At 52.0% G+C, this 15,238-nt stretch overlaps 1 protein-coding gene across 1 annotated transcript; it reads right to left on the minus strand.

Moving 5' to 3' along the window:
* Nucleotides 1-1,132: 1,132 nt before the first annotated feature.
* On the minus strand, nucleotides 1,133-6,391 carry GRXCR2 (glutaredoxin and cysteine rich domain containing 2). The gene is made up of 3 exons (XM_061457158.1): nucleotides 5,125-6,391; nucleotides 3,041-3,256; nucleotides 1,133-1,329 (listed from the first exon to the last, which is right to left on the minus strand). Exons 1-3 carry the CDS (start codon nucleotides 5,554-5,556, stop codon nucleotides 1,150-1,152), a joined length of 828 nt encoding a protein of 275 aa, XP_061313142.1. The 5' UTR covers nucleotides 5,557-6,391; the 3' UTR covers nucleotides 1,133-1,149.
* Nucleotides 6,392-15,238: the final 8,847 nt, after the last annotated feature.

The following is a 15,238-nucleotide window of genomic DNA, read 5'->3' on the forward strand; positions in this document are numbered from 1 at the left end:
CTGCTATGATAAATGAAGCCAATCAAGTACCTGCTGTAGATTTATGCACTTTTCTGGAAATTAAACCCTTGGTACTCACTGAACAGCTGCAGGAGGAGGCACGTGGAAGTCCAGGAGCTAAACCAGCATAATTCCCAACCAGTGAAGTATTGCAGAGAAATCTTATAACCTACCATAGGAAAACAGAAACTTGGCCATAAATTTCCCTGTCTAGGCTTGCAACCTCAGCACGAAGTACATGTGAGCAGGCTCTTAACTCATCAGTCCCAGAGGCAGTACACAAGTTAAGGCTGCATTAACATTGCTTGTGAATATATAATGTAATAAGTCAATGCTTTGGGGAAAAAAATACCGTTTCCCCTGTTTGCCTCAGCCTGGTGAAGCCCCTGTGCTCTGTGCCACCAGTGGCAGCCTGCAGAGTACCCCACATCATTGCTTCACCTCACCTAATTAGAGTTTACCTTCTGCAGATTACAACATGGGATTAATATTAAGCAACAGAAGTGCTGCTCACCATCAGCCTGATCCTGAAAAGTGCTGAGCATCGTGCAGGGGAATTCTGGTTCAGCACTTCCACATAAGTAGGCTAAAAAAAACTCCATTTTGTACTAATAAAGTATGGTACATTTTTATAGCTCCAGGTTTAGGAAGGGCTTTCACTTCCTTCCCACAAATCAGACCCCAAAGGAACCACTGTGCCCACTAAAGTGTATGTAAGGAAGAAAAGTCTTTGGGAAATGCTTGTGACAGTGCAGGGCAGGGACAGTGTTAACTACAAAAGCCAGTGTAATTCTAAATCATTCAGCAAGTTAAACCCAGGGGAGGCACCGTGCTGCTGTGTTACAGACACACTTCGCACCCTGACAAGTACGCTGCCCAAGCTGCACCTACTGCTGCATTCAGTGATGTTACTGATGGGTCGGAACCCGACCTGGCATACATCCACCCTGCAGCCCCTGGGGTCTGGGCTGATTCAGAGGGCAGGCAGGTGCAGACAGGAGGGACAGTTGGTAGCAGAGGCGCAGGATTCACATCCACAGTGAGATGTGCGCAATGTGCCTTTCCCACCTCCTAAACCCTGCGTTACAGCAGGGCTGTCTGCGGGTGGAACAGCTCAGTCTCCGCAGCAGGTCGCAGCGGCGGTGCTGGTCAGGCAGCACAGATGTGGCAGGGCTGCACGCCGCTTTCCTTGCACGCCGGGCAGCGCAGGGCCCGGTAGGACTCTCTGAACCTGTTTGCCAGCATTGAAAACTTGCTTCCATGGCACAGGGAGCAAGGGGCAGAGCCCGACCCCTTACACTGGGAGCACCCATGTTCGTCATCTCCTTCCTGAAAGAGACAGATCACAAGAAAGATCTGTTACTGGATATCAGATGTCAAAGTCAGTAACACGCTTGAAAGAGAGAGTTGCTGTCTTGTGGTCTTGTAAGTAGTCGTTGCTCCTCACATGCCACTCTGCCAGTAACGCTCAGTTCTCAACAGCAAGATCTTCAAGGGGACAATTTGCGGATACTTCTAGAAGATGAGAAGTTAACGTGACAGAGCTCACAACAATACATTCAAACTCATGTTTCTCCTGCCAGGCTCTGCACAGCACCTGGCTTCCTGACATTTAACACATCCCTCCTCCAGGCTCCGCATCCTCAGTTTGGAGCTTCATTCTCTGAGCATCTGTCCTTGCCCTCTCCCCACACATCCCTGACCACTGACAGGCTCAGCTGCTTTCAAGCTGTCCCTTGTGCCTGCACATCCCTCCGGGGTGCCAGACCTCTTCTTTCAGATCCCAGCTCAAAATCCAGTGCTCCCACAGAGCCCAGAGATATCGAATACCTGCACCAGGAAGAGTACAGCACAGTGCAGGTTCACTCTGTTCAGAGTCCTGCATTGTTCCTGCACAGCCATTCTACTTTACATGGCACTATAGAACGAGGGTTTAACTAAGACACAGGGAATTGGTGCCTGATACGCTTCATATTGGTGCCTGCTTATGAATTTGATCATCCAAATTAATTCAGCTCTCGAAAGAATAACCTTGTTGTGGTTTGGTCATCTTTAAATGAATGCTCCTAACACTAGAGTAAGTCCAACATTTTTCTTGAAAAATAGGTTTAGGACCTTCAAGTTTTACTTTTTGTTCCCAAACATCAAGAACATAAGTCCTTCCGAGGTTAACAAGTTTCTCCAGAACAATGCCTTACAGGAGCTGCTGTCCTCCAAAGCGTGCTCCTCAGTGAGGGCGACTGGAGGAAGGCAGTTACCTTATGGAGGTCCCTCTCCACATGTATTCTCTCAAACTCGAGGTGATTTTTGATGGCTCAGATAGGTCCTCAGTAGATGAACCTTGGCTCTTGTTAAAGCTCTTACTCTGAACATGTTTCCTTCAAAGCTGGCAAAGGCCAGTGTTGCTCCTCGGTTTCTCAGGGCTGTTGCGGGGTCTTTATGCATGAAGCCACAGGCAATTTTCAGGGGTGCAGGAGGACCAGGGTGACCTGCACCAGATTGGTCTCAGATCTGTGAAACTGGAATGCTTCATGTTTGCCCTTCACGACAACACAATGTTTTGTGGGATCAAATTATGGTCGGACTAATTGGGATTCTGACCAACAAAGACTAATCCATGAGAAACAAGTGGAAGGCACAACCTTATTTCGACTGATTAAAATGTTAGCCTCCAGCAGTCTCAGCCACAGAGCAGCTGTGTTTAGCCTGGTCAGGCTGGAGAAACCCTGGCCTGCTCTTATTCCAGTGGAAGAGGGTGACAAAGGATGGACCTAAGCCAAGCTACATCAACGTCAGCAGCCTCCAGGGGAAGACTCAAGTAGGAGACTTGAGCATCTGGAAAGAGGACAGTGGCCTCCAGAGCACATGCTGCAGTGCAGCATTGGTCAGTTATCTCCCAAATGGAAACAGGAACAAAGCCACGCTTTTCATCCAAATTTAGTTAAGTGCCAGATGCAGGAATAGATGGGGCTTGGCTGGAAATACTCAACTGTAAAACCCAACAGCCTTAGGAGAAAAATAACACTTGCCATTCTCTTACCTGCACATACTGGTTGCAGACAACCTTTTTTTCCACATCTTTTCTATGTCCACCACCAAATCTTTCTTTCTTTTCCCGGTATATGAAGGCCCAGTCGTTTATTCCCTCAGTCTGGATGATTCTTCTCATGAGCTCTTTCTGGTCCATCGGTGCACGGATGATTTTCAGGTTGTTTGTGTAGATGATGATCTTGCCAAAGTCTAGAACTGGGGAAGGCTGGAGAAGGATCTTATCAGTCTCACCTGTACAAATACACTCTACAACCACCGGTGGTCCCCAGGCTTCCAGACCATCCCCTCTATCTGGTCATGGGCTCGGCTGGCACTGTGGCATGACCCCCCTCCCCACCACCCAGAGCAGGGAGCAGGACAGGGCCCAGAGAGATGGGCCACAGATCGGACCAGGACTTTGGTCAGGCCTTAGGAACCTCACTTGAATGTCCCCTTCTGGGTGGGGAAGGCTCTCAGGATGCAAGTTCTCATTCCAACCCATATGCAAGAGAAAAACGAAGGCACAATTCTAAGAGCAGTGGTGTTGGCACCAACGGAAAAGCAACCCCTGAACTGGGGACTGACCTGTTGCTTTGAAGGTTGAGTAGTTGGAGGGTGGGGGAGCCAGAGGGGGCTTTCATGGCTGTTGCCAGAAGTAGAAATTCCCCATGAAAGTGACCTATTCTGCAGCCTTTGATGGGGTTTTTCAGATTTAAAATAAAGCTTTTCTGTGTAATTAATGCTGGAAAAAGGGTCAGATCATAAACCATCCTCATTATCTAATGCTGAACTGTTCCTGATACAGAGGAGCCAGCCTAAACAACCATCCCTGGGCTCACTTGGGTTTGTATTCTAGTGATTTGAAAGCAAAGCGTGGTACGGGTGAGCTCGCCTCTGAACACAGCGCTTTGCTACCTGGACCTCTCCCCTCTAGCACTGAGGATCAGGTGGCAGCTCCCACAGCCTATTGCTTTACACACTCTTCCTATTTCCCTCTTTTTAAGTACCTGTGTCAAGCAGCGAAGCAGGAGACATTCCCATAGGGAAACACCCTGCCAGGGTCGCATGGGCCAGCGGCTCTCTTGGGAAACATCACCCACTGCATATTGGGAATGGGGCCGGTGAGGCCAGATCCTGCCCCTTTAAAGAAGGCTTTAAAGCCTCACTGCTGTTACACAGACTCGGTGTCTCCACAGACCGAATGCATGTTGATACTAAACAACACTGATACTGGGCACTGTGATTACTCAAGGTATTTATGGTTATGGAAGCCAGGGAATAGAGGTGAGCATTCCTGAGGAATGCAGAACAAATTCATGTGTGGATAAGATCACATTGGTGCTCTGGCTGCTGGCAGGAGTCATGGTGGTGTGGTGTTTTCAGTTTAAGTAGATGTCCAATATATCAATTAAATGTAGTTTGAATACACGGGTTTCCTACCTGTGTAAGAAAATGAGCATAACCCATGTGTATTAACCGATTTAGCATGTATTACACATGTACTGGCTTTATAGTAGGAATAAAGAGACACTTCTGTATCAATGGCATTAATTATATGCTAACAAAACATTCAGTGAAACTAAGCTGGGATTTCCAAAGTAGCCAAAGGGGAATTCTGATCTGCCAGGGGATGCAGATGCCTGGCTCAGTCTCACCGGTACACACTGTTTACACTAACCTTTTTGCCAGCTGAAGTCATGCACCTTCAGTGTCTTAGATACAGCTAATTAATATCCACCTTACATTTGCCTGGGTTAGATGCATCGGGATTACTATGTACAGATACTTATATATATGGAAATACTGGTCTGCAAAACGGAGACACGCAAACGGACCCACTGAGAAGCTGGAGCCCAGCAGATGCTGTTCGCTTGCTGCTGGCTGCTGCCGAGCACACAGCTCCTGCCATTAGCAGCGAGCAGAGCACAGCGTGTGCGGGGTAAGGAGGTACAGACCCCTTAGTAAGGGGTACAGACCCCTTTAAGTCCTGGCCTGACCGAACGCGCTTTGCTTGAGCGAGGCTCAGCCCGAGGCTGCTGTCCCGTGCCGGGGTGGGCTCCCTGCCGCCGGTCCCGGCGGGGCGGCAGCACTTACCTGGCAGGAGCTGTCTGCGGGCGGGCGGTCGAGCCGAGGCGAGGCGCTGCCCAGGCCCAGCGTCTGCCCCTCTTTGAATATACTGACCCGCTGCGCGCTCAGCTTGGCCGGCGGGAGCAGCCTGCGCTCGGGCAGCTCCGCAGCACAATGGTCCCCCGGCTCGAAGCAGTGCCGCACGAAGAGCCGGGAGTGCTCCTTGGCCGGGAGCTCCAGCTCCTGCCCGTCCTCAAAGACCTGCTTCAACACCCGGCCGCTGTAGGCAGATGATATTTTGAACCTCACTTTGCGGGGCCTCCCCTCGTGCCGAGCACCGAGCTTCTTCTGGGGCTCTTCCATTACCGGGAGTTCTCGCTGCGGCCCCTGGAGATCAACTCCAAGAGCTCTGGGTCCAAAAGAAAACTCTGCCCAGCTTCCCCCAGCCACACAATGCATAATGCAAGGTTTCTGGTAGTTCCTCTCATCTTACAGCAACACTGACACCACCCTATTAAATATTGATAGATATTCACAAAGAGAAAATATCAGCGGTAGTGAACGATGAGGCAGGTGGGTGAAGGGTGGACAGACCGACTTGCCACAGGAAAGGAGTTAACGTGGGGAGGATCAGATTAAATAGGGAACTCTGCCCATGTTCTGAAACCATGGAAATGGTTCTGCTATGCGCTGCGATAAGAACTACCCCAAATACACCATCCCAGCAGCTTTTCACAGCTTTCTGACAAGGTGAGAAGTTAAAAAGACAAGTTCACAGAAAAAGCAATCCAGCTTCACAAATAGCAAATGTGAATAATTCTTCCATTCTTGCACTGAATCCAGAGAGTACAAAGCTCCGTTTCATTTTAATCCAAATATGTTCCTCTACAGGTTGTGGAGATCTAATTAAGATTTTCTCTCTTTAGCTTTCAGTCCCTGTTTGTAACTCCTGCTTCCTTCCAGGCCCTTTTGACCAATCTGGGTTTGCTTTTCATGTTTAACAGACAGGGCCCTACTGAGAGCCGCCAGTGGCCCCATCCGCAGCTCATTTGCCATCTCTCGCCTGTGCTCAGGGAGCTCAGAGCAGCAATGCCTCCATCAGGCGGAGCAGAGGTTTGCCAGGGGGCAGAGCAGAAGAAGCCGGGCCGCAGCCCTGGTCACCCTGGTCAAGGGGCTTTGCTCTGCACCGCAGGGCTCTACAGGACATGGGTTCCAGCTGCTGCATTCAGCTTCAATTCGGGACTGCATCCCCTCAGCACTCACACAAACCTGCGCCCGCGGTACCTCCCCAGGACAGCCCGTCCCCACTGATCCCCACCAGCGACCCCAGACTGGTACCTTACTGGAGAGTGCCTTGTTCACTCACCGAGCCCAGCCCCAGCTGAGCACCTGTGACTCATCTTTGCTTCCAAGGGAAAAAACAGAGTAGGTTTAGTGCAAAATACATCAGCACAGTGACTGCATCTCCTGGTACCTGTTTGTATCAAGCACACAGAACAGGAGTTAAAATCCCTCTTCTTTCACCTTCCATGATATCAGTATATTTCCACTATTAGATGTGGTTTTGTTGAGTGGGACTTAATCTAAGCTTTCTGCCTCCATTCTGCCAAGGCTATCTGCTGGTAATCCACAGCCGGTGCTTCTAAAGCTCAACATTCTCGATAGACTAATCTATTGTGTTTATTAAAATTTGCTCTCCAAATACCAGGACAGCAGCTCAGAAGGCTGGAGGCTAAGAACACACAGCACAGACCCCCAACCAACCGAGCAGCCTTCGTGTGCCAAGAGCAATTTCTGTCACGACAGACGCTGCTTGTGCAGGTTCCTGGGGCTCACCGTAAGCACACGTAGGAGATGCGTGTTCCTCCATGCAAACATGTATGAGCACGCCTGGGTAAACACTCCGCCACAGAGACGCCCTTTCCATTTCCAAAGCGCTATGAAAAGGTCCGTGTCAGTCTCCCATCCTATCTCAAACAGGTGGAGCTCACATTACACAAAACCCCTGATTTGCATGAATCAAACTGGGCTCTCACTACACTCGGGAAGCTCGATCCACCCCTTTTTCTTGTCAGCCCCATGTGACTCAGGCCCCAGCATTGCTGCTTTTCCAAAGGCACACAGCAGTCTCCATATGACACAAACGCTGCTGTGCCAGATACCTTAATTGAGGTCATTTTCTTTTGATTAGGGGAACAAAGAGGAAGTGAAGTTCAAAGCAGCAATGAGGGAACACAAGTGCGAGCACCATGGCTGCGAGACGAGCAAAGCGACTTTCCATCCCTTACAGTTACTTACAGGTGCTGCCAAAACACAACAGGTCTGCCCTGGCCCTGTAATCTTCCCCTTGGAATGATCCCACCCTCCACTGTGCTCTTGGCTGGGTTTGCTGCTCACTAAAACCCTTGGGGCTGCAGCAGGGGTGAAACTCATCCTTTCACCCCACAGTCCCATGCAAAGCCGTGGTCAGCATGCAGAGGCTGTGATTTAGGCTTGCTGCAGGGGTACCCCACACTCAGAGATATAGGTATGGCCTTCTCTTTATGTCCCTATGCAGATAAATCTTGCAAAGAAAAGACTTCCGAACAGCCTTTCTGCATTTCCTACTTGTTCTGAACAACCCAGGTCAACCTTCCCACACTAAACACCCCAAGCAGGGACACTCCAGGTGGTGTTGACCTGTCTCCAAGCCATACCCCTCTCACTCCAGCACTGGGGGCAGGCAGCAGAGCTGTGAGCACTGGACAGCAGCAGGATGGATGGATGGATGAGCTGCAGCTGTGCCAGCACAGCAGCATTCATGCTGCACTCGCATGTCAGTGTGGGCTTCTTTCCCACAGCTAGCACAAGTCTTGCTAAAAATACAATAATCATTTTGCATTCAACAGTGAAATCAGTAAGTTTCATGATCTGGAGCATCACTGCACTATGCTTTGCTTCAGACTGTTCCACTGTATTATAATGGCATCTGTCTTTCAAGAACAGAGCCTCTCTCCACCCTCCTCCCCACATCAGCAATACCAAGCGACTGTTGGAAGCTGCAGGAGGCTTTGCACAACAAAGACAGTCCTTGCCCTGAGGAGTGTAATGTTGGTTAAGATGTATTGCAACAAGGCAGGGTATGTACAAAGAAGGACAGAAAAGCCATTGGGAAGTGGACAGCAAGGCTTTGAAGGCATGTTTCCACCTGCAAGTTTTGCTGAAAAATGTTTGGTTGTGTTTTGCTTCCTCCTCAAGCAAGCACTGCAGTCCTCCTCCTCATGAAAGCAGAGGGTAGGCGCAGATCAGGATGAGGAAGAGCTGCAGCAATGCCCAAACCCTGCTATTCCCCACTGTGCTGTATTCTGAGCACACACAGAATCTTAAAGCAAGGTCTGTGGGTCACTGCTGGAGAAAAGAAAAAAGGGGCCTGAGCAGCATCAGGGGCCACAAAGAAGGGCAAGAGGTCAGGGATGAGAGGGCAAGCTGGATATGAAGGAAGTAAAGGAAAAAGGTAGAAGCTTAAAAACAAGGACACAAGCATAAAACTTGCTTCTGTGTGGGAGTAGCAAGCAGAAAGATCAGAGCATCAGGTCAAGAAGGTTGGTAACTTAAAGGAGTTAGAGCAGGTGCTGTGCGTGATGAAGAGGCCAGCAAGTAAAGGCAGGAGCAAAACTGTGCTGCATGGAGTCATAAACAGAGCTGCTTGCTTACAAGCTAATGACAAGGTTTCATTTTGGAGCTGCAGTAGGAAAAACTCACTCACATGTAGACACCTCTTGGATGCAGAGAGAAAGAAGGGAAGGAGTTACTAGTTGCAAGACTTAATGGTGGGAAAGGTATTGGCATCACCCCAGTGAACGAGGTGGTGTGAGGAGTACTGTCCTTCAGCTTCTCAGTTGCTTTTTACCTTTGATGTATTCAGAGGTGCTGATCACCACCAGCCCCTGGTGAGCAAACCCTGCCATGAGGGTTCTTAATCATCTCTCATCCTCCATCCAAACTTCTTGTTACAAAGAGGACTGAAACCTGTTGTCAGTTCACCCCATAGAGGCTCAGGGATTGGGACACAGCAGAAATGACGCCGGTATCGTGGCAAAAGCTGTTAGACATGCATGCAGCAGCTAAGGGAAGCCTGATTTTGTGTGGGCTTAGCTCATGGCTGGATTCTCTGATGTCTGTTAAGATACAAACATCCTCCCTTGTTTGAAGCGCATTTAACGTCTCCCATGGGGAGCTGTGAGCATCTAATTAGAGTTGAAGCAAGACGCGAAGTCGCGGCGCATCATCCCCCTCCACCGAGGGGCCGACGGGGCTCCCTGCCGCCGCGCCAGCCGCCCCCTTCCGCGGGAGGCGCAGGACAGTCCCCGCTGATCCCCCCCGCTGACCGGCGCTCACCGGTTACACGGTGCGGGGCTGCCCCCGCGCCTCCCCGTCCCCGGGAGGAGCCCAGCTCTCAGGGAGGCAGCGGGGAGGTCTCGCTGCGGCGCTCGGTGGGAGCGGGGCCGCATTCCTGCGGGCTGAGCTCAGCGCCCCCAGAGCAGCGCAGGTCCTGATGAAAGCGGCTTAGCCAGCACCCACCTCAGCCCCGAGACTCCGACCCGGGCAAGGAAGAGCCCTGAGTAAGCACAAAAGTCTTGAAGTCACAAAGAAACAAAAACCAGGAAAAAGCGCTTCAAAGCGGGGAATTCCCGAGGGCTGAGTTTTACCTGGGGAGGCAAAACTGCTCTGGCTCATCCCAGGCAGAGCAGCCCGAGTGGAGCTGGAACACGTGTGTCCTGGGCAGGGAGCAGAGCAGCAGCCACAGCAGAACTGCCCAAGCACCACTGGACACACACAGTGGGGAAGAAGCCATGTGAGGGCAATGGACCATTCTTAGAGAACAACCACCAGCAGGGATGAGCCTTGAGGGACACTCACCTGGGCCATGGCTCCCAGATGCCTGCAGACATGGAATCTGGTCTGCCCACATGGAGTAGCTACCCCAAGCACTCCAGCTCCACTGTGCCTTTCCACAACACTGCTCTTCACTGGGCTCACCAGCAGCCTGGATCCTGCTCTCCAGACCCCATTCCACAAGGAGCAGTGCTCCACAAGCAGAAGGTGGTGGGAAGCAAACTCAAACCGGCCCCCCAAAACCACACCATGACCAACCACACCAGCACACAGCTGAGCCAGCTCCTCCCCAGTAAAGCAGAGACCTCCACAGTGGTCTATTACATACCCACACTCAGAGCCCCCGAGCAGTGGTTTTATAGCTGGGTTGTCTGTGCTGGCCAAGCTGTGGGCTCTGCTCTGGGCTGCAACACTGCCAGAAGCACCGGGGAACACTAAAAGGTGATGCACCCTTGCAAGCAGTGTATTTGCATCTGTGTTTAATGAGGTAATTGAAACCTGATGCTTACCTGTGATCAGACCTGCATGAAGAACAGCTGAGAAGTGCTCAGAGCAGCCTCCAGAAGTCTGTTAGGTGGTGTTCAGGTGTAGTGCTACTTGGGAATCCTTTATCTTCCTGTCCTAAAAAGTGAGAATTGCATCCCTGCAGTCAGCCTTTATCAGACAAACCCCAGTGACGCAGGATCTGGTGGTCCGTCCTGTGGCTCTTCACTGCACTGTAGGGAAAAAGGGATGAATGCAGCAGAAAGCAGAGCCAGAGCCATGGCAGGATGGTGGAGTGGAGCCTACAGCAGCCACCGGCCTGGCTTTGGTTCCAGGGCACTGTCTGCTGGTGCAGAGACCAGGCAGCAGCAGCAGCAGCAGCAGCAGGAGGAGGAGGTGAGGGTGACCTCCATGGGTGCAGGGAGGGTGGTTTCCATCCACTCGCTGCTGCCTGGCCCAGCTCCACCGCCAGCTGCTTCTAATGACGCTTCAACAAACACATAACATTCCGTCTTAAGGAAAATCACTGAATAAATTCCATTTAAAAATACTTCTCTATTTCTGGGTAGGCGCCACTCTGCTCCAGCTACTTCAGAATAGCTGAAGCCTTCAAGTTACCCAGCAGAGAGACTGCACAAGGCTGTTTTGGGCAAAATACAGCACTCGGCTCCCCGTCAGACTAATAAACAGCTCTCTGAACCACTCCTCCTGCAGTGGTGTACATGGCTTCCCAGTGTTTGGGCTTTGCCCACCAGCTGCCGCACACCTCAGGAAGGGAAGGAGGTGAAGGACAAAAAGCAGCAGTGGGTCCGTGCAGCTGCGGGTCCCTCCTGGTCGCCCTGGGTCACTCCTCCCTGGGAGCCCCCGGTGGAGAGAGCAGGGAGGTGTCCGCTGGCTGCTGCCCTCGGACACAGCAGGGGATGGTCTGGGAGATGGGAGGTTTTAGGGAGGCTTTTGCTGTGCTGGGGGCAGGACCCAGTGCTGGGCACATCCCTGCAGAGCTTTGATGGCCCCATTACAACTTAGACTCATAGAGTGGTTTGTGCTGGAAGGGACCTCAAAGCTCCTCCAGCTCCAACCCCTGCCACGGGCAGGGACCCCTTCCACTGGAGCAGCTTGCTCCAAGCCCCTGTGTCCAACCTGGCCTTGAGCACTGCCAGGGATGTGGCAGCCACAGCTTCTCTGGGCACCCTGTGCCAGCGCCTCAGCACCCTCACAGGGAAGAGCTTCTGCCTAAGATCTAGCCTGAAATTCCCCTGTTTTAGTTTGAACCCATCACCCCTTGTCCTAGCACTGCAGACCCTGATGAAGAGTCCCTCTCCAGCATCCTTGCAGCACCCTTCAGACACTGGAAGCTGCTCTGAGGTCTCTGCGAAGCCTTCTCTTCTCCCAGCTGAACAGCCCCAATGTTCTCAGCCTGCCTCCATACAGGAGCTGCTCCAGCCTCTGATCATCCTCGTGGCCTCCTCTGGACTTGCTCCAACAGCTCCATATCCTTCTTATGTTGAAGACACCAGAACTGCAGACAGTGCTCTCATGAGAGCAGAATAGAGGGGCAGGAGCCCCCGCTTCAACCTGCAGGAAGTGTTCCTGCCCCTGTCTTCAAGCAAACGCAGTGATTTCCTCAGTCTGAGGATTAGCCTCATCCCATGCACCAAGCACAGTGCCACTCCTTGCCACAACCAGTGGCGTGTGGTCCATGGGGAGCAGGGCAGTGGGTTCCTGACCTTATGCTGGGGTGGTCCCCATTCCCCTCCTGACCCCCAGGGGCATGGCTGGGTCCTGCCATTCACCCCTCTGCAGCTGCAGCACTGGCGCTGTGCCTGGGGGTGGGTAGAAGGACAAGCTGTTACCTTCTGATCCATGATTTATAGCAGCTTGCAAGAGGCACCCCCTCTGCCTGCCCCCCAGGAGCTATAAACAGCCTGAAAGGTCCCTCTTCCCGGAGGAGGAGGCATGTGGCATCCACTTGTGAGATGCAGAGGCTTTTTATAACCCCAGGAAGCGCTGCCGGGCCGTGCCCTCTCCCCGCACACACGCGCCAGTGCTGCAGCATTCATTCAACCACAGCCCAGCTAAAATATGTGCGATTTAGAGCTGGGAAAAGGCAAAACCTTTTCCCTGGTGCTGTTGTGAGCTGGAGGCTCAGCCCTGAGCTGGTGGCCCCAGGGGAGGAGGAGCTGCATGCACTCAGGTGAGCACAGAAATCCCTCTGACATTGACCCAGAGGAACCAAGCGGAGGAAGGTTTGAGCGAGGTGGTGGGACACACAGAGGCTCCTGCAAGGCACTTGCCACGACAGGCTGGAGAGCACAGACCTCGTACTCCTCACCATGGCCCATCTTGCCGGGCCTGGGGAGGCAGCAGCAAGAAACTGCCATCAACCCTCCGTGCTCTCAGAGTCACAGGGCTCATCTCCACCACGCTCTGTGCTGTGGACAGCAAGCCTTCCCCTCGAGGAGCACATGGATGTGTCCCTGCATGGCTGGGCACACTCAGCCTGTCCCCTGGTCACGGACGTGCTCATGGACAGCATGGCTCTGTGGGACAATGGGGACAAGGTGCATTTGCTGGTTGGTTTGGGATCCGTTTGAGCTCTTTTCTGACTCTACCTTGGAGGTGGGGAAGCCGCAGCTCCCTGGGCAGACGCTTATGCGCAGCGAGGACAGCACATCAGAGCAGAACAACTACTGCTCTGTGTCTCCCAGTTTCCAGCTTCATGATAAACCTCTTCAATGACGAGACTCTGGCAGTGCATATTTCAGCACTTCCATCCCTTTGGTACAAGGCATCCTGGCACTGGTGAGTCCAGGAGGCCTCCTGCAGCCAAGTGGATGGGATGCAGCCGGTCACACGTGGCTGAGTCCGGGCAGGAGGCTTCTGCAGCATCCTCCAGAACAGGCACCCTGCTGTGTCCAGCCACAGTTAATTACAGCATCGGCAGCAGACAGAGACGTTCTAAATGAAAGGGAAGCACCTGCAGCTTCCCAGCTCTGCCTTTATCTTCTAACCCCAATTACGAGATGCACTGCGAGGGAGAGGCGGTGGTAGATAATAAAGTTCAGTGGGATGGTCTGGGTGTTCAGTGGAGAACCAGGAAAGCCTCGCATCCCAATCCCAAATGGGACATTGATATGCTCTCTGTGCGTCCCCTGGTTTTCTCCAGGTAAAGTGGGGGTGATGCTTAGCCCGAGGGGTGTTCCAAGGAGGAATTAGCATTTGGAAGCGCTTTGAAGATTCGAAGTGTTACATAAATGCCAAGTGTTAGCATGACCAGCCTTTCTATTGCAGCAGAACCCAGAGACTGCAATCAAGATCAGAGCCTTGCTTTGTTGTACCAGGCAATTTAGAAACTGCTGGTTGGAAAAAGTCCCTGTCCCAGCCCCAGGCAGGCAGGAGAGGGGCTGGAAGCACTGTCAGGGGGATGGAAGGTGGCATCCTCAGGAGAGGACAGCACAGCGCTGCAGCAGCGAGGGAGGGGATGGACCCAGCTCCTTCAGGAGCCCAGAGGGTAACCACTGCCTGCACCAGGCAGCGCACACCAGATCCCCCTGGAGCCCTTGGATGCCCTCAGCACGTGGGATCCCTGGGATCCCTGGCCTGGGCCCTCCTGCAGTGCCCATGAGGTGACTGGGGTTTCCCTTGGGAATTCTCTGGGAACCGTGTGTTGCGAACACAGGCTCTGCTTCTCACAGCAGAGCTACAGCAGCCTGGCCCTACTGGATAGGAAAAAGTGAGCAAGTGCTCACAGGACAGATCTGACCGGAGATGAGCATGAAGCAGCGTGCACAAAACCAGCCATCCAACCTCATTTCCATCCCCTGCCCACCACAGGGTACTTCGTCCTTGTTTCCTTTCTAACCAGATGAAAATACAGCATGAGTGTTAATCAAAGGGCACAAATAGGGAAGAATATGTAAAAAGGAAAAACAACCTTCCAACCCTTTGTTTTCTCTCTCATTTATGTCATGCATTGCATTTAAAAACGCCAGCAGATGACATGATGCTATTTGCAACATCATTCATTAAAAAGTATGCGCTCAGCCAGCCAAGCGCAAATCAACAGACTACAAAGAAATACCAAAGTCAAAGGGAACTTGAGATGAAACGCAGTGAGGTCACTGGTTTCTGCATTATCCTGAAGATGTTTGTCAACATTTTAATGTAGTCAAATGGGCACATTCAAAAAATAATAGAATGAAAGAAACCCCTTTATTCTGACAAAATGGTGATCCAGGGGGAAGAACCTAGAACCGTTTTGAACCGTTTCCAGTCTGCAACTGTGAATGAGTCCTCCTGAGAAAAGGGAAGGGAAGTTTGTGCAGTCTGATGGCGTTATCTGTGAGAGGCTCAGGTAGAAACCACTCCCTCAGGTTTACAGCCTTCTCCTCTAACATTTGTAGCACTTGTAGGTTGTAAGCACACCAATGGGATGTAGCAGCGTTTGTAAGGAAAACTATCTCAGGCCTTTGCACATCTACTGCTCTCCTTTGGCAATCCATCAGGAGGTGCAAGGCAGACTCCAGACAGCGATTCAGCTGAGAAAGTGCATGGGAATCACAGGTCCCACGAAACCCCCCTGGCCTGCCTGTGCCATGGCCAGAGCCTCACTGGGATGAGAAGGAGCCTGTATCAGACCCTGCACTGCTGCCGCTGGGGTCTCACTGCAGCTCACGGGAGCGCTGGTGGGTGCTGAACACACTCAGTACCCAGCTGTGGCCATCCAACCCCAGCACAGAGCCATCACCAGGAGCAGGACAGCTGGGTGCTGCTGGAGCCCGCA

The sequence above is a fragment of the Pezoporus flaviventris genome, unplaced genomic scaffold (genome assembly GCF_033815535.1).
Source record: "Pezoporus flaviventris isolate CSIRO_AGI_PZ_B2104156 unplaced genomic scaffold, CSIRO_AGI_Pfla_v1 ptg000023l, whole genome shotgun sequence".
Taxonomy (NCBI): Eukaryota; Metazoa; Chordata; class Aves; order Psittaciformes; family Psittacidae; genus Pezoporus; species Pezoporus flaviventris.

Bases quoted from the DNA above. Each gene is read 5' to 3' on its own strand.
- GRXCR2 (XM_061457158.1), bottom strand. From the start codon at position 5,556: ATGCATTGTGTGGCTGGGGGAAGCTGGGCAGAGTTTTCTTTTGGACCC. The intron at 3,257-5,124 runs GTAAGTGCTGCC...ATCCTTCTCCAG, and splicing joins CCGCAGACAGCTCCTGCCAG to CCTTCCCCAGTTCTAGACTT. The intron at 1,330-3,040 runs GTAAGAGAATGG...TGTCTCTTTCAG, and splicing joins TCTGCAACCAGTATGTGCAG to GAAGGAGATGACGAACATGG.